This window comes from Oncorhynchus keta, chromosome 4, assembly GCF_023373465.1.
Source record: "Oncorhynchus keta strain PuntledgeMale-10-30-2019 chromosome 4, Oket_V2, whole genome shotgun sequence".
NCBI classification, from domain to species: domain Eukaryota; kingdom Metazoa; phylum Chordata; class Actinopteri; order Salmoniformes; family Salmonidae; genus Oncorhynchus; species Oncorhynchus keta.
The window spans coordinates 82,025,612-82,053,397 of NC_068424.1; the positions used below are offsets into that span (position 1 = coordinate 82,025,612).

Below are 27,786 nucleotides of genomic sequence, written 5' to 3' on the forward strand. Positions count from 1 at the left end.
TTAAAATTAAAATGTTAGAATTAGAATTAGCATAGAATTCGTTTTGTATTGGGAATTAAACCAGTCATGTCAGAAAAGTGACATGTCCTGTAATGTGATTGTGATTTAGTCCTATATAACAATAGTAATAGTAATAGTAACAGTACGTTATGGTTTTATTAGCCTGCTGTTCTTATGATTCCTGTGCATCAAACGCCTCCACTTCCCTCATAAGAACAGCAGCTGTTCATTCTCCTGGTCTGAGATTTGCGTGGAGTTCAAAATGTATAAATAACAACGTCTCTCTGAGAAAACTGGCACACACAATGTTTAAAGTATTTTTTTGTGCGAGCGCACCTTCGACAAATGGGATCCCAAGAAGAAAGGCAGAGATTGGCTTTGACAATGTAAACATATGTTTCCCAATTCCAAGGAAGCCCTTTTGAATTGAGAGAGTGAAAGACTCAGGTCAGACCAGAGTGAGAGGGATGTTACGACAGTGGGAGGGAGCCTCATTGCCAAGGGCCAAGTTGTGTCTCTGTTGGAGGAAAGCAAAGGAAGTTCCTGTCCCTCCCTGCAGGTTGAAGCCCAGAGAGAAGGACTCTGGTTCACGGAGGGAAGACAGAGAGGGACCACCTGGAGAGGAGAGACAGAGAGGGACCACCTGGAGAGGAGAGACAGAGAGATACCACATGGAGAGGCCAGACAGAGAGGGACCACCTGGAGAGGGCTAACAGAGGGATACCGCCTGAAGAAGCCAGACAGAGAGGGTACGCCTGGAGAGGCCAGACAGAGAGGGAACGCCTGGAGAGGCCAGACAGAGAGGGACCGCCTGGAGAGGCCAGACAGAGAGGGACCGCCTGGAGAGGACAGACAGAGAGGGAACGCCTGGAGAGGCCAGACAGAGAGGGAACGCCTGGAGAGGCCAGACAGAGAGGGACCGCCTGGAGAGGCCAGACAGAGAGGGACCGCCTGGAGAGGACAGACAGAGAGGGAACGCCTGGAGAGGCCAGACAGAGAGGGACCGCCTGGAGAGGCCAGACAGAGAGGGACCGCCTGGAGAGGACAGACAGAGAGGGAACGCCTGGAGAGGCCAGACAGAGAGGGAACGCCTGGAGAGGCCAGACAGAGAGGGAACGCCTGGAGAGGCCAGACAGAGAGGGAACGCCTGGAGAGGCCAGACAGAGAGGGAACGCCTGGAGAGGCCAGACAGAGAGGGACCGCCTGGAGAGGCCAGACAGAGAGGGAACGCCTGGAGAGGCCAGACAGAGAGGGAACGCCTGGAGAGGCCAGACAGAGAGGGAACGCCTGGAGAGGCCAGACAGAGAGGGACCGCCTGGAGAGGCCAGACAGAGAGGGACCGCCTGGAGAGGCCAGACAGAGAGGGACCGCCTGGAGAGGGCTGACAGACAGACAAGGAGGCAGACAGGGAGGTAGGCAGGAAGAGGTCTGAGTCACCTAGCCCCGACAAGAGAGAGAGAGAGAGAGCGGGCATGTGGACAGGAAGACACTCCCTTCTCTCTCTCCACAGAGAAAAGAAGGTCAGGTGCCTAACCTAACTTTCCTAAAGGGCCTAGAGGATCTTCCTATGGTCCAACCCACCAGCTGTACACATGGTCTTTAACCTCTGGTTCCTGGTCTAACTCAACATGGTCTCTACCATCTAGTTCCTGGTCTAACTCAACATGGTCTCTACCCTCCTCTGGTTCCTGGTCTAACTCAACATGGTCTCTACCCTCCTCTGGTTCCTGGTCTAACTCAACATGGTCTCTACCCTCCTCTGGTTCCTGGTCTAACTCAACATGGTCTCTACCCTCCTCTGTTCCTGGTCTAACTCAACATGGTCTCTACCATCTAGTTCCTGGTCTAACTCAACATGGTCTCTACCCTCCTCTGGTACCTGGTCTAACTCAACATGGTCTCTACCCTCCTCTTGTTCCTGGTCTAACTCAACATGGTCTCTACCCTCCTCTGGTTCCTGGTCTAACTCAACATGGTCTCTACCCTCCTCTGGTTCCTGGTCTAACTCAACATGGTCTCTACCCTCCTCTGGTTCCTGGTCTAACTCAACATGGTCTCTACCCTCCTCTGGTTCCTGGTCTGACTCAACATGGTCTCTACCCTCCTCTGGTTCCTGGTCTGACTCAACATGGTCTCTACCCTCCTCTGGTTCCTGGTCTAACTCAACATGGTCTCTACCCTCCTCTGGTTCCTGGTCTAACTCAACATGGTCTCTACCCTCCTCTGGTTCCTGGTCTAACTCAACATGGTCTCTACCCTCCTCTGGTTCCTGGTCTAACTCAACATGGTCTCTACCCTCCTCTGGTTCCTGGTCTAACTCAACATGGTCTCTACCCTCCTCTGGTTCTTGGTCTAACTCAAAGACATACAGCTGATCTCGTGTCAGACTTTACATATTCAGATGACATTACAAGATGAGAGTGTTCGGCAGCGAATTAACTTTTTTTTTAAATGATCATGTTTTCATGGTTATTTAATAATTTTGAGATAAACATTTTTGTAGCATGTAACACTATTATAATATTGAACCTTTATTTAACTTGACAAGTGGGTTAAGAACAAATTCTTATTTTCAATGATGGCCTAGGAACAGTGGGTTAACTGCCTTGTTCAGGGGCAGGACGACAAGATTTGTACCTTGTCAGCTCAGGGATTCGATCCAGAAACCTTTCGGTTACTAGTCCAACGCTCTAACCACTAGGCTAGGCTAAAGTTTGTCAGATTGTATCATCACCCATATGATCTCTACACCTCACTGGTGATCAAGGGGATTTATGTGTTTATCTTTCTAGTGTCACTCCTATTCTGAGTGTCATACATAATCATTCTGAAATACAGTCTACGTTTGGAAATGTACAAATAATCTACTATCATCTCTATGATGGCACTATTCAACCTCTGGAACTGCTCTGTCTGCGCCACAGTCAATGTGAAGTCAGTTTGTGTGTGTGTGTGTGTGTGTGTGTGTGTGTGTGTGTGTGTGTGTGTGTGTGTGTGTGTGTGTGTGTGTGTGTGTGTGTGTGTGTGTGTGTGTGTGTGTGTGTGTGTGTGTGTGTGTGTGTGTGTGTGTGTGTGCGTGCGTGCGCGCGCTGGACTGGATGGAGGCGAGTTGAGCCTGTGCTGTGCGCGCTGTTGGACCAGCAGCTTTTGCAACGAAAACGAAATCCGATCCTCTGTCGAGCAGAGCAGCAGAAAGGGGGGTGTGGGGGAAGCAGATACAGTTCAATTGGAAAAGCTTGTGGAACGGTAACTAAAGAGCGGAGGTCTCTGACTTTTAAAAGGTAAGGAAAGACTAAAAAGGGAGTGGTAAAGTTACTTTGTAACTTCCTCGTGAGAGCAGAAAACGTATCGGTAAATGTATTTCCACTCTAAACTCTGACGTTTTCCTTTAGTTTTTAAAGCTAGAGAGAAGTTGAATGGTTTTGTAACTTAGAATGTGCCTTTTCTTTATTTATCCAGGTATGTGCGGTGAAATAACGTTTATGGATGTTTTATGAACTTTCCATAGTGTAACTTTTTCTCTCGTAAATGGGATTGAATTCACACTTGATGAATGTTCCACCATGTGATGCGGTAATTTAATGTAGTGGAAAATTGAATCCTCGCTACTTCATGGCCATATGACATCTGTGATTTCTGTCTGAAGTTTAGTCTACAAACAAAAACGGTTAGAAAACGGTTGACTGTCATCATATTTCTGCTTTGCACTCGTCACTTTTTGGCATTTTTATTTTACCTTTATTTAACTAGGTAAGTTAGTTAAGAACAAGTTCTTATTTACAATGACGGCCTAGGAACAGTGTGTTAACTGCTTTATTCAGGGGCAGAACGACAGATTTGTACCTTGGCAGCTCGGGGATTTGATCTAGCAACATTTCAGTTACTAGTCCAAAGCTCTAACGACTAGGCTACCTGCCGCCCCTTTTGGGTTAATATATTTACCAAATAACGGTCATTAAACGCCTAAATCATGACCATTTACTAAATTGTACTGCGCACATATAACTCAGTGTGTCCTACCATTGCACAAAGCAAACGTCAGGAGAAAATAACTATTTTGGTCAATCGTCAATATTTCATTATCATATCAGAATGCTCTTGATTGATGGTTTGTGTGTTTGCGCAACTATGCGTCACCTGATAGGTGTAAGGAGTCCCAAATGGCACCCTATTCGCTACATAGTCCACTCGCTCTCTCCCTCACCCTCTATCACTCTAACTCTCCTTCCCCCTCTCTCTATCTCTCTCTGCCCCCCTTCCTGGTCTGGTCTGGTCTACTGGCTGTAAACTGTAGTTGGAGGGATCATCATGCTATTTAATCTAAGACCCACTCAGAGCCAGGAAGATCTGCCTTTAATATGAACACCCTGGGAAAGCTAAGTGTGTCCCAAATGGTGCCCTTTTCCCTATATAGTCCACTACTTTTCCATAAGGTTCTGGTCAAAAGTAGTGGACTACAGGTAGGGGATAGGGTACCATGTGGAATGCGGCCCCCAAGTCATAGTTTGGAGCCAGCTGGTTGGCTGCTTTAGTCGTTGTTGTGATTGGCTAGGACACCGTGGTTCCCATCAGTCGATGTACAGTAGCTGTCTGGATGGTCGTGGTGTGGAGAGAGGTTGAAGGTCTGCCTGTCTGGATGGCCGTGATGTGGAGAGAGGTTGAAGGTTTGTCTGCCCGGATGGCCGTGATGTGGAGAGAGGTTGAAGGTCTGCCTGTCTGGATGGTCTTGATGTGGAGAGAGGTTGATGGTTTGCCTGTCTGGATGGTCTTGATGTGGAGAGAGGTTGAAGGTTTGTGGCTGAAACGGTATGGAACATAGACCTGTGGCTGAAATGGTATGGAACATAGACCTGTGGCTGAACCGGTATGGAACATAGACCTGTGGCTGAAACTGTATGGAACATAGACCTGTGGCTGAAACTGTAGGAACATAGACCTGTGGCTGAACCGGTATGGAACATAGACCTGTGGCTGAAACGGTATGGAACATAGACCTGTGGCTGAAACGGTATGGAACATAAACCTGTGGCTGAAACTGTAGGAACATAGACCTGTGGCTGAACCGGTATGGAACATAGACCTGTGGCTGAAACGGTATGGAACATAGACCTGTGGCTGAAACGGTATGGAACATAGACCTGTGGCTGAACCGGTATGGAACATATACCTGTGGCTGAACCGGTATGGAACATAGACCTGTGGCTGAAATGGAGAGGTACATGGACCTGTGGCTGAAACGGTATGGAACATAGACCTGTGGATGAAATGGAGAGGTACATAGACCTGTGGCTGAACCGGTATGGAACATAGACCTGTGGCTGAAACGGTATGGAACATAGACCTGTGGATGAAATGGAGAGGTACATAGAGCTGTGGATGAAATGGAGAGGTACATAGAGCTGTGGATGAAATGGAGAGGTACATAGAGCTGTGGATGAAATGGAGAGGTACATATACCTGTGGATGAAATGGAGAGGTACATATAGCTGTGGATGAAATAGAGAGGTACATAGACCTGTGGCTGAAACGGAGAGGTACATAGAGCTATGGATGAAATGAAGAGGTACATAGACCTGTGGATGAAATGGAGAGGTACATAGAGCTGTGGATGAAATGGAGAGGTACATAGAGCTGTGGATGAAATGGAGAGGAACATAGAGCTGTGGATGAAATGGAGAGGAACATAGACCTGTGGCTGAAACGGAGAGGTACATAGACCTGTGGCTGAAACGGAGAGGTACATAGACCTGTGGCTGAAACGGAGAGGTACATAGAGCTGTGGATGAAATGGAGAGGTACATAGACCTGTGGATGAAATGGAGAGGTACATAGACCTGTGGATGAAATGGAGAGGTACATAGAGCTGTGGATGAAATGGAGAGGTACATAGAGCTGTAGATGAAATGGAGAGGTACATAGAGCTGTGGATGAAATGGAGAGGTACATAGAGCTGTGGATGAAATGGAGAGGTACATAGAGCTGTGGATGAAGTGGAGAGGTACATAGAGCTGTGGATGAAATGGAGAGGTACATAGAGCTGTGGATGAAATGGAGAGGTACATAGACCTGTGGATGAAATGGTTTACGATTAATAAAGGGTTGATCTATAGCCTTGAAGACATTATAAAGTCATGCCCGAGACTCAGAGACTGACCGAGGCAGTGATTTGGTCCCAAATAGAACCCTATTCCCTATCCTATTCCTTACACAGTGCCCCATAGGGCTCCGGTCCCACAGTAGTGCACTATGTCGGGAATAGGGTGCCATTTGGGAACGCTGAGAGGGAATGTTCTGGAATGCTTGTTGAGAGACCAGATGGTAGAGAAGAAAAACTTTCTCCTGCTCTGAACGGAGCTCTTAAACTCGGATAATAAAACCAAGCCTCCATTTTCAACAGAAACACCGTTTGTTGTTGTTGTTGTTGTTGTTGTTGTTTTTAAAAATCACATTGTCTAAATAATGAGCCTCGGTGCCAAGTCATCATCGTCAACATATTATATTACTGAAAACAAATAGTTGATTTGTCTGAAATGATTTCCTCGTTGCTAAACCTGAACCTTACATATCCAATGCAGGCGTTTTTATCTGAGTAAAAAATGAAGTACCTTAATGTGTTTGTTTTCAAAAGAATTGGCAAAAGGAACAAAAATTGCTTCTAAGCCAAATAGCAATTTTGCTGGGAGTGGTCTGAGTGGGGAGGGTAAAACTACAAATCTAGCTTTTATTGGCAGAGAGGTTTGAAACTCTTTCTTATTGGTCTATAAACTAATTTACAGCATGGTGATGTCACCATGGAAAGCCCAACGCTTCATCCCATCAAAACAGGCTGACATTTCAGTCAGTTTTACACTAAAAGGACATGATCATCATTTTTACAATTTCACAGTATTATTCCATCCTCATAAGTGTGGAAACACATTTAAAACACATGAAAATCACGTTGTTTTTTTTTTTGACTGCACTGGGATTGTAGCCCTTTCCTGAAGTCAAGTGACCTTGTGGCCTCATGGGTGGAATGTTTATTTATTTTTTTTAAAATCAGAAAATCCAGCGTTTTATCTCAAATAGTTTTTGTTTTATTTCAGTCTTCTGTGACGTATATAAAGTGTAGTATTGGGATGGAAACTCAAAATGTGATAAATTTAAACTCTTTATCTTACACGGTACAGGTGTCTTCTTTTTTTAAGCCCATAACCATGTTTGTGAGGTGTAATACTTTAGTTTCAAAGTAGATTTGTTTAAGACTTACCAAGAAACACTCTGTGTGACCCTGATTTTAGCCCACCGCAGTAAAAGGTTCAACCTAAGACCTGTAGTATTTGTTCAACTTTTGTCGAGCAGGATGTTCTCTTTTGTGAAAGTGTTTGTATAAACATTTGTCCACAGTCTAGTCAGAGAGTCTTACCAGTGCCAGTCTGAACAGTGAAACACCAAACCAGTCCGTGAACTAACTAACTAACTAACTAACTAACTAACTAACTAACTAACTAGCTAACTAACTAACTACCACATTTGGTTGGAGGGATTACACAGTACAGCACCAGGTAATGATAACCATATGTAGCAGAAACAATTATGTGGCTTTTTAAACAGTACAGCTACACTGCCTTTTTAAATAGTACAGCTACACTGCCTTTTTAAATAGTACAGCTACACTGCCTTTTTAAACAGTACAGCTACAATGCCTTTTAAATAGCACAGCTACACTGCCTTTTAAACAGTACAGCTACACTGCCTTTTAAATAGCACAGCTACACTGCCTTTTAAACAGTACAGCTACACTGCCTTTTTAAATAGCACAGCTACACTGCCTTTTAAATAGTACAGCTACACTGCCTTTTTAAATAGTACAGCTACACTGCCTTTTAAATAGCACAGCTACACTGCCTTTTAAATAGTACAGCTACACTGCCTTTTAAATAGTACAGCTACACTGCCTTTTAAATAGCACAGCTACACTGCCTTTTAAATAGTACAGCTACACTGCCTTTTAAATAGCACAGCTACACTGCCTTTTAAACAGTACAGCTACACTGCCTTTTTAAATAGCACAGCTACACTGCCTTTTAAATAGTACAGCTACACTGCCTTTTTAAACAGTACAGCTATACTCCCTTTTAAACAGTACAGCTACACTGCCTTTTAAATAGTACAGCTACACTGCCTTTTTAAACAGTACAGCTACACTGCCTTTTTAATCAGTACAGCTACACTTCCTTTTTAAATAGTACAGCTACACTGCCTTTTTAAACAGTACAGCTATACTGCCTTTTTAAACAGTACAGCTACACTGCCTTTTTAAATAGCACAGCTACACTGCCTTTTTAATCAGTACAGCTACACTGCCTTTTTAAATAGTACAGCTACACTGCCTTTTAAATAGCACAGCTACACTGCCTTTTTAAACAGTACAGCTACACTGCCTTTTAAAATAGTACAGCTACACTGCCTTTTTAAATAGTACAGCTACACTGCCTTTTTAAACAGTACAGCTACACTGCCTTTTTAAACAGTACAGCTACACTGCCTTTTTAAACAGTACAGCTACACTGCCTTTTTAAACAGTACAGCTACACTGCCTTTTTAAATAGTACAGCTACACTGCCTTTTTAAACAGTACAGCTACACTGCCTTTTTAAACAGTACAGCTACACTGCCTTTTTAAATAGTACAGCTACACTGCCTTTTTAAATAGTACAGCTACACTGCCTTTTTAAACAGTACAGCTACACTGCCTTTTTAAATAGTACAGCTACACTGCCTTTTAAATAGTACAGCTACACTGCCTTTTTAAACAGTACAGCTACACTGCCTTTTTAAACAGTACAGCTACACTGCCTTTTTAAATAGTACAGCTACACTGCCTTTTTAAACAGTACAGCTACACTGCCTTTTTAAATAGTACAGCTACACTGCCTTTTTAAACAGTACAGCTACACTGCCTTTTTAAACAGTACAGCTACACTGCCTTTTAAATAGTACAGCTACACTGCCTTTTAAATAGTACAGCTCCACTGCCTTTTTAAATAGCACAGCTACACTGCCTTTTAAACAGTACAGCTACACTGCCTTTTTAAATAGTACAGCTACACTGCCTTTTTAAATAGTACAGCTACACTGCCTTTTTAAATAGTACAGCTACACTGCCTTTTAAATAGTACAGCTACACTGCCTTCAGAATGTTTTCAAACCTCTTGACTTTTTCCCACGTTGTTGTGCTAAAACCTGAATTTAAAATTAATTAAATTGAGATTAATGTGTCACTGGCCGACACACAATACCCCATAATGTCAAAGTGGAATTATGTTTTTTGTAATTTCTACAAATTAAAAAAAAAATGAAAAGCTGAAATGTCTTGAATCAATAACTATTCAACCCCTTTTGTTATGGTAAGCTTAAATAAGTTCAGGAGTAAAAAAAAAAAAAAAAAGTGCTTAATAATTCACATAATGAGTTGCACTGTGTGCAATAATAGTGTTTAATGTACTTTTGAATGACTACCTCATCTCTGTACCTCAGACATACAACTATCTGTTAAGGCCCTCAGTCAAGCAGTGAACACAAAAACCGTGAATGTTTTACAGTGCCTCACAAAGAAACTCACCTATTGGTAGATACAAAAAAAAGTTTTTTTTAACGATAAAAAAAAGCTGACTAAGTATTTCTTTGAGCATGGTGAAATTATTACCACTCTTCATATTTTCAAGCATGGTGGTGGCTGCATCATGTTATGGGTATGCTTGTCATTGGCAAGGACTAGGAGTTTATTTTAGGATAATAATTTAAAAAAACGGAATAGAGCTAAGCAGCTGCAAAATCAAAAAGAGGCTTTCCAACAAACACTGGGAGACAAATTCACTTTTCAGAGGGACATTAACCTTAAACACAAGGCCAATTATACACTGGATTTGCTTATCAAGACGACATTGAATGTTCCCGAGTGGCCTAGTTACTGTTTTGACTTAAATCGTCTTGAAAATCTATGGCACGACTTGAAAATGGCTGTCTTGCAATGATCAATAACCAACTTGATAGAGATGGAAGAATTTAGAAAATAATAATGTGCGAATGTTGTACAATCCAGGTGTACAATCCAGGTGTACAATCCAGGTGTACAATCCAGGTGTGCAATCCAGGTGTACAATCCAGGTGTACAATCCAGGTGTACAATCCAGGTGTACAATCCAGGTGTGCAAAACTCTTAGAGACTTACAATGGTGTATTCTAACATGCATTGATTCAGCAGTGTCAATACTTATGTAAATTAGATATTTTTTGTATTTCATTTTTTCAGTAAATTTGAAAAAGACTCAAAAAAATAATGTTTTCACTTTGTCATTATGGGGTTTTATGTGTCGATAGGTGAGGGGGTAAAATAATGTTTTCACTTTGTCATTATGGGGTTTTATGTGTCGATAGGTTAGGGGGTAAAACATGTTATCCGTTATGAATTCAGCCTGTAACACAACTAAATGTGGAATAAGTTAATTTATGTTACTGTCTCCTCAGACTTAAAACCTTGTCCTCGTTGGTTCACATTAGTTTGAACATTTACCAAGCTTATTGTTGAGGGAACGCTTTCAACAGAGGTGTTGAAATTGTTTATTTTGTTTTCTGTAAAAGATGATAGCTAACTAACACATGTCCCCAGTCTGTTCTGGGGTTATGAGTTCAATGATTTTGTACAAGCTTTTGTTGCTGTCATCAAATAACAATCTTGATTTATCTCTCTCTCTCTCTCTCCCCACCATCCTCCATCACTCCTTCTCTCTCCTCTCTCTCTTCCTGCATCCCTCTCCCCCTCCTCCCTCTCTTACTTTCCCTTCCTCTATCCCTCCAGACCTGACACGTAGCGCCAGCCTATCAGAGAAGGAGTTGAAGGAGGCGAGGGTGAGGTCACAGATCATCGCTGCCCAGTTGACCGTCCCCGTCTGGCTGCTCCAACTCCCGCGGAGTCCAGCTCTTCAACCGCCGCCAGCAGAGAGTCAACGCCTTCACGCTAGAGAGCTGCGGGGAAAGAACAAGGGAAGAGGAGCGAGAGGAGAGAGACGGAGATACCAGGAACAACAACCTGACATGGGAAGAAGAGCGAGGGGGACCTAGTGAGGGGACAGACAGACAACTGAACTGCAGCAGGATAAAACAACCACTCTGGTCGCCACCCTCTGGAAGTGAGTTCGCCGGAAGTGACGTCATGAAGGACCCAGGTGACGAGCACATCTACGAGGAAGTGGAAACAGTGACACAGGAGAGACACTTCCAGCCGGTGAACGAGAGACAAGGGGAGGAGGAAGAGAGGAGTGGAGAGAGAGAAAGAGAGGAAATATACGAGGATATTGAGGGTGAAGTGAAGGATGAGATTATGTCAGTAAATGAAAACAACACTGGTCCAGTCAGAGAGGAAGTGGGGATGAATAGGGGTCATACACATACCCCACAGCTCCCCTGAGACCCGTAATGGCTTCCACAGCACCCAGGGCTCTGCTGGAGAGATACAGAATGGAGGCCGAGTTTCTATGTCCCTATCCAGACAGGCCCCCACCATCGTCAACCGGACAGCCAGACCCTTCTTCTCCCCGCCCACCGTACAACCCAAGTCCCCAGAGGCCAGGAGTCCCGTCATGGATAACAACATACCTCCAGCTCCCTCTTATCCTACCCCAACTCTTCCCCCAGCTTCCTCAGACTCCACTCCCCCTCTCCCTCCTTTCACTGCCACTCGCCCCATAGCCTTCTCCCCTCCTCCCCCTCCTCCCTCTTACCCCATGCCTCCTCTCCCAGCCTTCCCCATCCATCCTCCTCCCTCCCAGTCTCTCTCCAGTCCTCCAGCCATGTCTACCGTCATGTTCCCTAGATCTACACCCGTCCCCCAGTACAACCCTCCTCCTACAGCTGCCCCAGTGTCCCAGTATCTACCCCACAACCCTCCTGTCACCCACAACATCCCTCCTCCAAGTTCCCCTAGACCCAACACCTTTGTCCCCTTCACCCCTCAGCCTATAGGCCAACAGAACCAGCAGCAGCCAATCAAAACGGGAATCCTGGAGGAAGGGGCGGCGGCCATCAGACGATCGTCGACAGCCAGGAAGTCCATGTTCACCTTTAAGGAGAAGCCTGTCATGGCACCCAACCCTGAACTCTCTCTCTGGTCCAGGGAATGATGATAGGAAGAAGCATGGCCTCCGCTCCGTTCCCGACTCAGCCCCAGAGGAGGAGCTGCTGGCTCTGGGGGCCGAGGCCTCTAACTTCCTAGCCAGGGAGGAGGTGAAGGCGGAGGCTGCCAATGTGCCGGAGTGGTCCTCCTGTCTCAAGAGCTCCAGGACCAGGGAGCCCAGGGGGCAGCACCAGCCAGAGCAGATCCTGACCAACGCATCAGGGAAGGGGGCCGAGCTGTTCGCTAAGCGTCAGTCCAGGATGGAGAAGTACGTGAGTGGAGAACCAGAATGTCTCCGGTGGTGGAGGTGGTCAGATGAGGTCTCCGTCTCCCACAGCATCTCTGCCGCCATCTTGGGTCTATCCATCTAATATGCCTGGCCGGGTCAAAGCTATTGCTAACAACACTGACCTCAGTGCCAGGCTGACCCGGACCCTCCAGACCCCTCAGCCCTCGAACAGGAGGCCCAGCCAGCAGGCTCAAACTCCGGCCCCAGTCCCCCCGAGGAACCACCCTTGGAGAACGGCTGCACCAAGATAGAGATGGATCTCTCCAGGCACAAGCCCTACCAGCTCAACTCCTCCCTGTTCATCTTCAACCCAGTCCAGGACTCCACCAGTACCCTGCTGAGCGCTCTGCCCCGGGGGGCCCCGCCACCACCTAAACCCCTGGTCTCATCTGAGGCCTACACCAGGCAGGCCTCCCTGCCCTCCTCCAACCCTCCATCACACAACTACAACAGCCTGCCTCGCTTCAGGCCTACCATGTCTCCTTCACTTCAGCCCCCATCAGGAGGAATTAGATGTGGGGATAATTATCCTCCACAACACGGGGGGACTCCACAGCTGAGGGACCCCAGGATCACCTCTCCTGTCTCTGCCTTCTCTCCGGAGAGAGTGGCCTCTCCTCGGTCGAGCGTCCAGGCACCCAGACCCACCTTCTCTGCCAAGAGGGCAGGGATCGAACCCCAGGTGTGGAGGCCTTCTTTCTTCTTCTACCAATAGATCTACTCTGCTTTGACTCTGTTTCTACTCTGAACTGTGTTAATTAACATGACCAAAGTACAACAGATAGACAGAAAGAGCCTTATTTTACTATATTGCAAACAACAGATACAACCGATACACACAGTCGATTTATTAGATACCTAGATACTACAGGATTAGACATCACTGTTGATGTTATTTCACAGTACAAAGCTCAACATAGATTATTTCTCTACACTTAAAGCCACACATTTTGTTTGAGTTCCTTGTGGAATCTTGATTTCATGGTTTTGCTGCTTCATTAGTGGTTAAATCAAATCCCAGAAAATGAACATTATTTAATGTCAGATGAACAGGGGAATATTTGTCAAATAGTACAAATATATAAAAACCACTGAGTGTACTTCTGTCAACTTCGGGTTCACACTTTTTCCATTGTTTTTCCCCTTCAAGTCTCCAGAAAGACTTGATACAAAGAGAAAGAGAAAGAAAGGAAGAGAATAGCAGAGAAGAGAGAGAAGAAGAGAATAGCAGAGAAGAGAGAGAAGAGAATAGCAGAGAGAGAGAAGAAGAGAATAGCAGAGAGAGAGAGAAGAGAATAGCAGAGAGAGAGAAAGAAGAGAATAGCAGAGAGAGAGAGAAGAAGAGAATAGCAGAGAGAGAGAGAAGAGAATAGCAGAGAGAGAGAGAAGAAGAGAATAGCAGAGAAGAGAGAGAAGAAGAGAATAGCAGAGAGAGAGAGAGAAGAAGAGAATAGCAGAGAAGAGAGAGAAGAGAATAGCAGAGAGAGAGAGAAGAAGAGAATAGCAGAGAGAGAGAGAAGAAGAGAATAGCAGAGAGAGAGAGAAGAAGAGAATAGCAGAGAGAGAGAGAAGAAGAGAATAGCAGAGAGAGAGAGAAGAAGAGAATAGCAGAGAGAGAGAGAAGAAGAGAATAGCAGAGAGAGAGAGAAGAAGAGAATAGCAGAGAGAGAGAGAAGAAGAGAATAGCAGAGAGAGAGAAGAAGAGAATAGCAGAGAGAGAGAGAAGAGAATAGCAGAGAGAGAGAGAAGAGAATAGCAGAGAGAGAGAGAAGAAGAGAATAGCAGAGAGAGAGAGAAGAAGAGAATAGCAGAGAGAGAGAGAAGAGAACAGATGCTCTAGCAGATTTTATGATCTAGATTTGTAATTTAATAGAATACAGACAGAAAGTAGAAGAGAACTCCCTTTTAATGCAGTTTCTAATATAGAGAGAAGAAAGACCCCTATTCCCTGTACAGACTAGAGAGGCCCATAAGAAGAGAATAGCAGATGTAGAAAGAGGGTGCCTTTTGAGACCAACAAAGAAAACAAGATTCTCAGTTTCTCAGCCCTTTAGATGAGAACTACCAAATTATAGTCTATTTTATGATCTATGATTGTACTCTGAATTCAAGTCATTACAGACATGAAAGTATCTTAGCTTCCTGTGAGCCTCTGACTCTGAGGCCTTCGATGTCTCTGTTTTAATACTGACTAGACTGCTCTTAGTTCCTGTGAGCCTCTTGACCCCTTCGATGTCAGTCATTTACACACTGCACTGCTGATGACCAGGGCCCTGTGACGAGGACTAGTGCACTCGATGTCGAAACAGGTGCCTTTACACACTGCACTGATAGACCGCTCTTAGCTTCCTGTGAGCCTCAGACTCTCAGGCCCTCGATGAGTCATTTACACACTGCACTGCTGATAGACCGCTCTTAGCTTCCTGTGAGCCTCTGACTCTGAGGCCGTCGATGTCAGTCATTTATACACTGCACTGCTGATAGACCGCTCTTAGCTTCCTGTGAGCCTCTTGACTCTGAGGCCTTCGATGTCAGTCATTTACACACTGCACTGCTGATAGACCGCTCTTAGCTTCCTGTGAGCCTCTGACTCTGAGGCCTTCGATGTCAGTCATTTACACACTGCACTGCTGATAGACCGCTCTTAGCTTCCTGTGAGCCTCTGACTCTGAGGCCTTCGATGTCAGTCATTTACACACTGCACTGCTGATAGACCGCTCTTAGCTTCCTGTGAGCCTCTGACTCTGAGGCCTTCGATGTCAGTCATTTACACACTGCACTGCTGATAGACCGCTCTTAGCTTCCTGTCATTTACACACTGCTGCGTGCCATTTTGACGTAAGGTATCTGAAATGGCTTTTTACGACTTGACTGAGCAATAATTTCAGGTGAAGTGTTTATACGTAGAACGACATAGAATGAAAATATAACTCGTGATTGTTTTCAGATTTACGCCGTTGTTTACCAAAAACCAAATAGGGGAGCCTCAAAACATACACGTGTTTGTAGCTAGTGGACAATGACAATAATAATAATAATAATAATAATAAAAATAGGTATAGCTTCCTGGTTTCTCTTATCTCTGATGCACTCATTTCCCATTCGTAGAACAACAATATAGAATAAAAAAATATGTTTTCAGATGTGTTGATCACTAAACCATTTAGCTGACAACAAGGGCATTGGTTGTTCTGTTTCTCTCTTCTTTTATGTGCTGATTTCTGTTTTCCAATTCTGTATCTAGAAAACGTATCTTTTTTTTCTGTTTTGGACTGTTTCTTTTTCTCTGCTGATTAAACCTTGTATCCTTTCTGTTTTGGACTGTTTCTTTTTCTCTGCTGATTAAACCTTGTATCCTTTCTGTTTTGGACTGTTTCTTTTTCTCTGCTGATTAAACCTTGTATCCTTTCTGTTTTGGACTGTTTCTTTTTCTCTGCTGATTAAACCTTGTATCCTTTCTGTTTTGCTGATTAAACCTTGTATCCTTTCTGTTTTGGACTGTTTTTTCTCTGCTGATTAAACCTTGTATCCTTTCTGTTTTGGACTGTTTCTTTTTCTCTGCTGATTAAACCTTGTATCCTTTCTGTTTTGGACTGTTTCTTTTTCTCTGCTGATTAAACCTTGTATCCTTTCTGTTTTGGACTGTTTCTTTTTCTCTGCTGATTAAACCTTGTATCCTTTCTGTTTTGGACTGTTTCTTTTTCTCTGCTGATTAAACCTTGTATCCTTTCTGTTTTGGACTGTTTCTTTTTCTCTGCTGATTAAACCTTGTATCCTTTCTGTTTTGGACTGTTTCTTTTTCTCTGCTGATTAAACCTTGTATCCTTTCTGTTTTGTGTTTCTTTTTCTCTGCTGATTTGTTTTGACTGTTTCTTTTTCTCTGCTGATTAAACCTTGTATCCTTTCTGTTTTGGACTGTTTCTTTTTTCCTGATTAAACTGTTTTGTTTTGGACTGTTTCTTTTTCTCTGCTGATTAAACCTTGTATCCTTTCTGTTTTGGACTGTTTCTTTTTCTCTGCTGATTAAACCTTGTATCCTTTCTGTTTTGGACTGTTTCTTTTTCTCTGCTGATTAAACCTTGTATCCTTTCTGTTTTGGACTGTTTCTTTTTCTCTGCTGATTAAACCTTGTATCCTTTCTGTTTTGGACTGTTTCTTTTCTCTGCTGATTAAACCTTGTATCCTTTCTGTTTTGGACTGTTTCTTTTTCTCTGCTGATTAAACCTTGTATCCTTTCTGTTTTGGACTGTTTCTTTTTCTCTGCTGATTAAACCTTGTATCCTTTCTGTTTTGGACTGTTTTTGCTGATTAAACTCTGCTGATTAAACCTTGTATCCTTTCTGTTTTGGACTGTTTCTTTTTCTCTGCTGATTAAACCTTGTATCCTTTCTGTTTTGGACTGTTTCTTTTTCTCTGCTGATTAAACCTTGTATCCTTTCTGTTTTGGACTGTTTCTTTTTCTCTGCTGATTAAACCTTGTATCCTTTCTGTTTTGGACTGTTTCTTTTTCTCTGCTGATTAAACCTTGTATCCTTTCTGTTTTGGATCCTTTTTCTCTGTTTAAACCTTGTACCTTTCTGTTTTGACTGTTTTCTCTGCTGATTAAACCTTGTATCCTTTCTGTTTTGGACTGTTTCTTTTTCTCTGCTGATTAAACCTTGTATCCTTTCTGTTTTGGACTGTTTCTTTTTCTCTGCTGATTAAACCTTGTATCCTTTCTGTTTTGGACTGTTCCTCTTTTGGACTTTTCTTTTTCTCTGCTGATTAAACCTTGTATCCTTTCTGTTTTGGACTGTTTCTTTTTCTCTGCTGATTAAACCTTGTATCCTTTCTGTTTTGGACTGTTTCTTTTTCTCTGCTGATTAAACCTTGTATCCTTTCTGTTTTGGACTGTTTCTTTTTCTCTGCTGATTAAACCTTGTATCCTTTCTGTTTTGGACTGTTTCTTTTTCTCTGCTGATTAAACCTTGTCTGCTGATTAAACCTTGTATCCTTTCTGTTTTGGACTGTTTCTTTTTCTCTGCTGATTAAACCTTGTATCCTTTCTGTTTTGGACTGTTTCTTTTTCTCTGCTGATTAAACCTTGTATCCTTTCTGTTTTGGACTGTTTCTTTTTCTCTGCTGATTAAACCTTGTATCCTTTCTGTTTTGGACTGTTTCTTTTTCTCTGCTGATTAAACCTTGTATCCTTTCTGTTTTGACTGTTTCTTTTCTCTGCTGATTAAACCTTGTATCCTTTCTGTTTTGGGACTGTTTCTTTTTCTCTGCTGATTAAACCTTGTATCCTTTCTGTTTTGGACTGTTTCTTTTTCTCTGCTGATTAAACCTTGTATCCTTTCTGTTTTGGACTGTTTCTTTTTCTCTGCTGATTAAACCTTGTATCCTTTCTGTTTTGGACTGTTTCTTTTCTCTGCTGATTAAACCTTGTATCCTTTCTGTTTTGGACTGTTTCTTTTTCTCTCTGCTGATTAAACCTTGTATCCTTTCTGTTTTGGTTTCTTTCTGTTTCTTTTCCTTTCTCTGCTGATTAAACCTTGTATCCTTTCTGTTTTGGACTGTTTCTTTTCTCTGCTGATTAAACCTTGTATCCTTTCTGTTTTGGACTGTTTCTTTTTCTCTGCTGATTAAACCTTGTATCCTTTCTGTTTTGGACTGTTTCTTTTTCTCTGCTGATTAAACCTTGTATCCTTTCTGTTTTGGACTGTTTCTTTTTCTCTGCTGATTAAACCTTGTATCCTTTCTGTTTTGGACTGTTTCTTTTCTCTGCTGATTAAACCTTGTATCCTTTCTGTTTTGGACTGTTTCTTTTTCTCTGCTGATTAAACCTTGTATCCTTTCTGTTTTGGACTGTTTCTTTTTCTCTGCTGATTAAACCTTGTATCCTTTCTGTTTTGGACTGTTTCTTTTTGACTCTCTGCTGATTAAACCTTGTATCCTTTCTGTTTTGGACTGTTTCTTTTCTCTGCTGATTAAACCTTGTATCCTTTCTGTTTTGGACTGTTTCTTTTTCTCTGCTGATTAAACCTTGTATCCTTTCTGTTTTGGACTGTTTCTTTTTCTCTGCTGATTAAACCTTGTATCCTTTCTGTTTTGGACTGTTTCTTTTTCTCTGCTGATTAAACCTTGTATCCTTTCTGTTTTGGACTGTTTCTTTTTCTCTGCTGATTAAACCTTTGTATCCTTTCTGTTTTGGACTGTTTCTTTTTCTCTGCTGATTAAACCTTGTATCCTTTCTGTTTTGGACTGTTTCTTTTTCTCTGCTGATTAAACCTTGTATCCTTTCTGTTTTGGACTGTTTCTTTTTCTCTGCTGATTAAACCTTGTATCCTTTCTGTTTTGGACTGTTTCTTTTCTCTGCTGATTAAACCTTGTATCCTTTCTGTTTTGACTGTTTCTTTTTCTCTGCTGATTAAACCTTGTATCCTTTCTGTTTTGGACTGTTTCTTTTTCTCTGCTGATTAAACCTTGTATCCTTTCTGTTTTGGACTGTTTCTTTTTCTCTGCTGATTAAACCTTGTATCCTTTCTGTTTTGGACTGTTTCTTTTTCTCTGCTGATTAAACCTTGTATCCTTTCTGTTTTGGACTGTTTCTTTTTCTCTGCTGATTAAACCTTGTATCCTTTCTGTTTTGGACTGTTTCTTTTTCTCTGCTGATTAAACCTTGTATCCTTTCTGTTTTGGACTGTTTCTTTTTCTCTGCTGATTAAACCTTGTATCCTTTCTGTTTTGGACTGTTTCTTTTTCTCTGCTGATTAAACCTTGTATCCTTTCTGTTTTGGACTGTTTCTTTTTCTCTGCTGATTAAACCTTGTATCCTTTCTGTTTTCCTGGAAACGTCTTTCTTTTGTTTTGTCTTCTTTTCTTCTATCCTGACGTTTTCCACTCATCTACCTTTATAGTACCCATAATCAGAACCATAATCAGAACCATAATCAGAACCATAATCAGAACCATAATCAGAACCATAATCAGAACCATAATCAGAACCATAATCTGAACCATAATCAGAACCATAATCAGAACCATAATCAGAACCATAATCAGAACCATAATCAGAACCATAATCAGAACCATAATCAGAACCATAATCAGAACCATAATCTGAACCATAATCAGAACCATAATCAGAACCATAATCAGAACCATAATCAGAACCATAATCAGAACCATAATCAGAACCATAATCATGTTCTATTGCCATAGTTTACTGAAGAATATAGTACATCGACCACATGTATATCTCTGCAGGAAAACATTTGAAAACAGTCAATAGACACAAATGCATATTCCTAAAGACTAACACCAGATAAATACATCAAAGCAAAACCAACAATCAGTCTTTTTTTAAACAAGTAACAGTTTTAAAAGCTTCTCTCTTAAGGTAATGGTAACACCCTGTACAATATGAGTGATCAGACTGCATTCCACAACCTGTTTTTTTTTTTTTGTGAAGAAAGGGTCTTAGCTTTCTAAAAGCCCCCAAGGGTTAAAAGCATTCTGACAAATAGTATGACCCCCATGGCCCCTACCTTCAAAAGAATGGTATGACCCATTGGCCTTTCTTGTCTAGCATGAAAACACTCCAGGCTCAAGGTACAGGTTCCCCTTAGGGCCTAAGTAGGTACAGATATGTCACATGCTTCGTAGACAACAGATGCAGACAAACAGTGACATGCTTACTGATGGGCCCTTCCCAACAATGCAGAGTTAAACATAAGATTAAAAAGTGACACAGCGAATAACAAATAAAAAATAACATAGCTATATAAAGGGAGTAGAAAATAACATGGCTATTTACAGGAAGTAGAAAATAACATGGCTATATACAGGAAGTAGAAAATAACATGGCTATATACAGGAAGTAGAAAATAACATGGCTATATAAAGGGAGTAGAAAATAACATGGCTATGTATAGGAAGTAGAAAATAACATGGCTATATACAGGGAGTAGAAAATAACATGGCTATATACAGGAAGTAGAAAATAACATGGCTATATACAGGAAGTAGAAAATAACATGGCTATATACAGGAAGTAGAAAATAACATGGCTATATACAGGAAGTAGAAAATAACATGGCTATATACAGGAAGTAGAAAATAACATGGCTATGTACAGGAAGTAGAAAATAACATGGCTATATACAGGAAGTAGAACATAACATGGCTATGTACAGGAAGTAGAAAATAACATGGCTATGTACAGGAAGTAGAAAATAACACAGCTATATACAGGAAGTAGAAAATAACATGTCTACATTTAATTTTTTAACCCATATTTAACTAGGCAAGTCAGTTATGAACAAATTCTTATTTACAATGACGGTCTAGTAACAGTGGATTAACTGCCTTGTTCAGGGGCAGAACGACAAATGTTTATCTTCTCAGCTCAGAGGATTCGATCTAGCAACTTTAGGCTACTGGCCCAACGCTCTAACCACTAGGTTACCTACTCTACACAGAGAGAATAGAAATATCATGCCTATATACAGGAAGTAGAAAATAACACGGGTATATACAGGAAGTAGAAAATAACACGGCTATATACAGGAAGTAGAAAATAACACGGCTATATACAGGGAGTAGAAAATAACATGGCTATATACAGGAAGTAGAAAATAACATGGCTATATACAGGAAGTAGAAAATAACATGGCTATGTACAGGAAGTAGAAAATAACATGGCTATATACAGGAAGTAGAAAATAACATGGCTATATACAAGAAGTAGAAAATAACACGGCTATATACAGGGAGTAGAAAATAACACGGCTATATACAGGAAGTAGAAAATAACATGGCTATATACAGGAAGTAGAAAATAACACGGCTATATACAGGGAGTAGAAAATAACACGGCTATATACAGGAAGTAGAAAATAACATGGGTATATACAGGAAGTAGAAAATAACATGGCTATGTACAGGAAGTAGAAAATAACACGGCTATATACAGGAAGTACCAGTACCGAGAAATGGACAGGGGTACGAGGTAATTGAGGTAGCTAGGTACTGTATATATTTGTAAGGGTAAAGTGACTAGCAGCAGCGTGTGTGGTGAGTGTGAAAGAGTGTGTGTGTGTGTGGCGTCAGTACGCATGTGTGTGCATGTTATGTGTGTGTGTGGGCGCATGTGGTGTGTGTGTGTGTGTGCGTTGGGGTTGTCGGTGTAGAGTCCAGTGTGTGTGTGCATAGAGTCAGTGCACAAGAGTTGGTGCAAATGGGTCAATACAGGTAGTCTGGGACAGGTAGCCATTTTATTTACTATTTAGCAGTCTTGTTTAGAAGTCTGATGGCTTGGGGGTAGAAGCTATTCAGGGTCCTGTTGGTTCCAGACTTGGTGCATTGGTACCGCTTGCCGTGCGGTAGCAGGGAGAACAGTCTATGGTTTGGGTGGCTGGAGTCCTTTACAGTTTTTTGGACCTTCCTCTGACACCGCCTGGTATAGAGGTCCTGGATGGCAGGGAACTCAGCCCCAGTGATGTACTGGGCCGTACGCTCTACCCTCTGTTGTGCCTTGCGGTCGCATGCCAAGCAGTTGCCATACCAAGCGGTGATGCAGCCAGTCTAGATGTTCTCGATGGTGCAGCTGTAGATTTTTGGGGGGAGAATCTGAGGGCCCATGCCAAATCTTTTCAGACTCCTGAGGGGGAAGAGGCGTTGTCGTGCCCTCTTCACAACTGTTTAGTTTAGTTTAGTTTAGTTTTTATTTTTACAGGGACAGTGCACATTAATCAACGTTTCAGTAAAAGTTTTCAACCGCAGTCCCTGGGCAGGTTATTAAAAACAATTACAATATAGACAATAGCAACATAGAACAAGCAAGACATAGCAACATAGGACAAGCAAGACATAGCAACATAGGACAAGCAAGACATAGCATACAGATGAGCAACATAGGACATGCAAGACGTAGCATACAGACAGAGCAACATAGAACAAGCAAGACGTAGCATACAGACAGAGCAACATAGAACAAGCAAGACGTAGCATACAGACAGAGCAACATAGAACAAGCAAGACGTAGCATACAGACAGAGCAACATAGAACAAGCAAGACGTAGCATACAGACAGAGCAACATAGAACAAGCAAGACGTAGCATACAGACAGAGCAACATAGAACAAAAAGCAGCAAGACAAAATTCATAAAAGCAACAAAGTGTTTCCACACCTCACAAGCTACAGACAACAGACAACATGGAAAGCGGCAACACACAGCTAGGGACCATGTTCACAAATCTGATTGACCTTTAGCCATGTTTTCAAGCATTTTGTGAAAGTGTGATATGTGATGCAGTTATGTGTGTCTGATGGCAGTGTATTCCAGACATGGGAAGCTCTCACAGAGAATGCAGATTTACTAAAGGTGCTTTTCCTTAGGGGAACTATACAGTCACCTCTCATGGCAGACCTTGTGGATCTGCTGCCATATGTCTGGGTTTTCTGTTTAACAAAAATATTGAGTGGAGGGGGAGCCAGGCCATTAAGGATCTTGAATACAAGACATGCGTCGGTGTATTGCACAAGATTTTCCCAACTCAAGAGCTCATGCTTTCTAAGGATGTGACAATGATGATGGCTATTGGGCTTCCTATCAAGCACTTTGAGAGCCTGTTTGTAGACAGACTGAATAGGTTTTAATGTTGTACAGCAAGCTTGGGCCCAACTAGTCAAGCAGTATGTTAAGTGGGGGAGTATCATAGAGTTGAAGTACAGTTTTGCTACCTCTGTAGTCAAACAATTTTGTATAAATCGGAAATTAGCTAGGTTGAATTTAGTTATTTGAATTACCTTTTTCGCATGCTTTTTAAAAGAGAGGTTGGAATCAAGTATGATGCCAAGGTACTTAAAATCGGATACCACCTGGAGCTTCTCCCCTGACACATAGACATCTGGCTCAGTAGCATCTGTTGCCCTCTTTGTGAAGAACATGCAAACAGTTTTTTTCACATTGAGATGCAAACACGAGTCACTGAGCCACTTTGTAACCTGAACCATTACAGTAGTAAGTTCTTGTGCAGCTTGTTGTTTGCTCTTTGCATGCACATATATCACTGTATCATCTGCATACATTTGAACTTCAGACCCAGTACAGACAGAAGGCAGATCATTAATGTACAGGCTGAACAGGAGGGGCCCCAGTATTGACCCTTGGGGCACACCCACATCATAGCTACGAGTGGGCGACAGCTCATTGCTCACTCTGACACACTGAGTTCTGCCTTCAAGGTATGATTTCATCCATCTCAAGGCATCAGGGGAAAAGTTGAACTTGGACAATTTTGTGATGAGAATCTCATGGTTAACAGTATCAAAAGCCTTCCTTAGGTCCAGAAACACAGCCCCAACAGCACCCCCTTTGTCCATCTTGGACTTCACATTTTCCAGAAGAAAGCAGTTGGCTGTTTCTGTGGAGTGTTTCGCTCTGAAGCCAAACTGCATGGAGTGTAATGTGAAGGGGCTGTTGTTGAGGTGGGCAATCAGTTGTGTTGGTGTGTTTGGACGTTGATAGATCCTTAGTGATGTGGACACAGAGGAACGTGAAGCTCTCGACCCTCTCCACTACAGTCACGTGGATGTGAATGGGAGCACGCTCCCCCTGATTACTGTAGTCCACCATCAGCTCTTTTGTCTTACTGACGTTGAGGGAGAGGTTGTTGTCCTGCCACAACACTGCCAGGTCTCTGAACTCCTCCCTATTGGCTGGTCTCATCATCGTTTACCACCATTGTGCAAAATAAACTTTCTAGTTTACCCCATTAGTTAACACTATCAATGTTTTCCTCTACTGGGTGAATTGACAATATTAGCCACTTTTAATGCAACATACTGAAACAAAATGAACTAAGCAAGACTTAGTATGCAAGATACTTTTTTTGCACCGCAGTAGGATTATATTGACAGGGATGACTCAGCCCGTACTCTACAGACCTGTGCGGCATAACCAATCAGAGCTGCAGTACCCCTATATGCAAATAGACCATTGCCATATATGGATCTGTGCCATTCCTTAGAACTGGACTGTGTTTACAGCATGAGCGATTGTGAGTAGATGCATTTGTTGTGAGTAGATGCACTCATCAAAGTGAGAGCTGCATGTAGCCACATGTGAACATTTAGTTCATATCCTTTGCGACTTAGTGACTTATTAGCTCAGTTATAGATAGTTTGTAGTCAGCAGTGGAGGAGTTGGTCGCTTCCAACAAGAACACAAAACATGTACATTTCTAGACATCTTTGAAAAGAGAGTCGGGGATAGAGCATTTCTTCTGTCTTAATAGGGCTGTGTTGTATTTTGAGACAGAATGAGCTAAGTAGCCATTAGGCAGAGGCATCATTTGTTTTCTCTGTAATAATGGTATGGGAAGAATAATTAACTTTATTTTGTATAGTGGTTTCTTGCATCTAACAACACATTTTCGGTCACATCCTTGTCTGAAGGACAAGTGGATAAACAGGTTCATTTCGAGAACTCAACAACAACAAACAACACTGAATGTAGGCTTACATTGAACACCACACATTGGCTGCTAATACAGGCTGAATGATAGAACAGCTATTTTACATGTTAGAATATTATGGGATGCATTTTCACCTTTGTTTTTGATGGTAGACCATTCTAATAGGCCTACATTAGGACCAAATAGCCACAGTAGCCATTGCGATAACTGTAACTTAAAGTGGGTACAACCTCAGTGGTTACAATAAAAGCACACCAGAAGTTGCACAGACTTTTCACAACATTGAAGATTGCGCTCAGCAGACCTGACATTTTCTCAGTGCCGGAAAAAAATGTTCAGGGAACATTGCCATCGTGTTGTCGGCAAACTTAATGATGGGGTCATGCACAGTCGTGGGTGAACAGAGAGTAGAGGAGGGGACAAAGCACACACCCCTGAGGGACCCCTGTGTTGATGTGTGGTGGATGTGTTGTTGCCTGCCCTCACCACTTGGGGGCCGGCCCGTCAGGGAGTCCAGGATTGAGTTGCAGAGGGAGGTGTTCAGTCCCTGGGACCTTAGCTTAGCTTTGAGGGCACTATGGTGTTGAACACTGAGCTGTAGTCAATGAACAGCATTCTCACATAGGTGTTCCTTTCGTTCCAAGTGGGAAAGGGCAGTGTGGAGAGTTTGCGTCATCTGTGGATCTGTTGGGGCGGTATGCAAATCGGAGTGGGTCCAGTGTGTCTGGGATGATGGTGTTGATGTGAGCCATGATCAGCCTTTTTAAAGTTCTTGGGCACAGGGACTATAGTGGTCTGCTTGAAACATGTGGGTATTACCGACTCTGTCAAAGAGAAGTTGAAAATGTCAGTGAAGACACTTGCCAGCTGGTCAGCGCATGCTCGGAGTACACGTCCTGGTAGTCCATCTGGCCCTGCGGCCTTGTGAATGTTGACTTATTTAAAGCTCATACTCACATCGGCTACGGAGAGCGTGATCACACAGTCATCCGTAACAGCTGGTGCTCTCATAGATGCTTCAGTGTTGCTTGCCTCGAAGCGAGCATAGAAGGCCTTTAGTTTATCTTACATTCATCTCTCTACCCTAGTTTAGCATCATCACAGTGTCTCACATTCATGTCTCTCTACCCTAGTTTAGCATCATCACGGTGTCTCACATTCATGTCTCTCTAACCTAGTTTAGCATCATCATGGTGTCTCACATTCATGTCTCTCTAACCTAGTTTAACATCATCATGGGGCCTCCCATTCATGTCTCTCTAACCTAGTTTAACATCATCATGGGGCCTCCCATTCATGTCTCTCTAACCTAGTTTAACATCATCATGGGGCCTCCCATTCATGTCTCTCTAACCTAGTTTAACATCATCATGGGGCCTCCCATTCATGTCTCTCAAACCTAGTTTAACATCATCATGGGGCCTCCCATTCATGTCTCTCTAACCTAGTTTAACATCATCATGGGGCCTCCCATTCATGTCTCTCTAACCTAGTTTAACATCATCATGGGGCCTCCCATTCATGTCTCTCAAACCTAGTTTAACATCATCATGGGGCCTCCCATTCATGTCTCTCTAACCTAGTTTAACATCATCATGGGGCCTCCCATTCATGTCTCTCTAACCCAGTTTAACATCATCATGGGGCCTCCCATTCATGTCTCTCTAACCTAGTTTAACATCATCATGGGGCCTCCCATTCATGTCTCTCTAACCCAGTTTAACATCATCATGGGGCCTCCCATTCATGTCTCTCTAACCTAGTTTAACATCATCATGGGGCCTCCCATTCATGTCTCTGTACATTCACATGTCTTTATACTCTTTACTCTCTCTCCACAGACGAGGAAGGAGTCGCCTCCAACCCCGACCCACACCACCCCCACTCCCACCAGGACACCCCAGTTCACCCGTCGGTTCAGCAGCCCAGAGGGACCCCCCACTCCCAGTGGGGTCCGGTCCCCTACCCCCCAGACCAGCATCACCTCCTCCTCCTCTTCCAGGCCCCACCACCAGGGCACCACCACACCCACCTCCCCTGTCTCCCCACCCTGGGAGACAAGGTGCCAGTCCCCCGCGGTCGTCAACCAGACCACCAAACCCTTCTCGACAGCCTCTTTATCCAGGCCTAAACCATCCACTACCACCTCACCTATATCGCCTGTATCTCCCTGGGGGTCCCGCTGTCAATCCCCAACATAAACCAGACAACCAAGCCTTTCTCCACCACCATCTCCAACTCTTCCTCTTCCAGACCCTCTCACCAAGGCACCATCACCTCTCCTCTCTCCCCTCACCCCTGTCCCCTCCCTGGGGTTCCAGATGCCAGTCTCCGATTGTCAGCCCCAACAACTCCAAGGCAAACCATCGCCTGTTAGCCAAGAACATTATCAACGCGGCCAAACGTAAAAACAGCCCGTCCCCAGGTGCTCTGAGCGGCCACAATCTCCCAATCTCCCCACTAGGTGACAACACCACCCACCAGCACCACCAGGGCTACGACCACAGTAGCAGCAGCTCCAAACCCCCCTTCAGCCCCTACCAGTCCAGGGCCATGGGGTACCAGTCCCCCCCCTTTGCCAGCCCTCCTCCCACCCCTACAGGGGTGATCCGGTCCCCAGTAAGGCTCTACAACACCAGGTCCCTCACTGACTCGGATGCTTCGGTGGAGTCGGAGGACTCTGGGCTGAGGTCTCCAGGACTGCAGCGTACCCACAACACCTGTCCCCGGGGCTGGGGCGGCAGCCTGAGGGTGAAGAGGGGCAGTTTTGGCACCGACCTCTAGGGGGAGCCGGGGAGAGAGGGTCAGGAGAAAGGACCATTAAGCGAAATAAGAGAAAGAAAAAAAACAACATTGATAAAAGGGACTGGTGGGTTTTGG

General features: G+C 43.3%; 1 protein-coding gene and 1 long non-coding RNA gene across 3 annotated transcripts in view; both read left to right on the plus strand.

The window, feature by feature from the left end:
- The window catches only part of LOC127929637 (uncharacterized), a 44,138-nt gene extending 32,722 nt beyond the window's left edge, over nucleotides 1-11,416 (plus strand). For both annotated transcript variants that reach the window (XR_008135622.1, XR_008135611.1), the window contains one exon: nucleotides 10,841-11,416. This is a non-coding gene — a long non-coding RNA (uncharacterized LOC127929637). The remainder of the gene's footprint in view (nucleotides 1-10,840) is intronic.
- Nucleotides 1-27,119, plus strand: part of LOC118381871 (synaptopodin-like) — a 125,213-nt gene extending 98,094 nt beyond the window's left edge. Inside the window, exon 5 of the mRNA XM_052518284.1 lies at nucleotides 26,748-27,119. Within this exon, the coding sequence (XP_052374244.1) occupies nucleotides 26,748-27,107 (360 nt within the window). The 3' untranslated portion in view covers nucleotides 27,108-27,119. The remainder of the gene's footprint in view (nucleotides 1-26,747) is intronic.
- The last annotated feature ends 667 nt before the right edge of the window (nucleotides 27,120-27,786 follow it).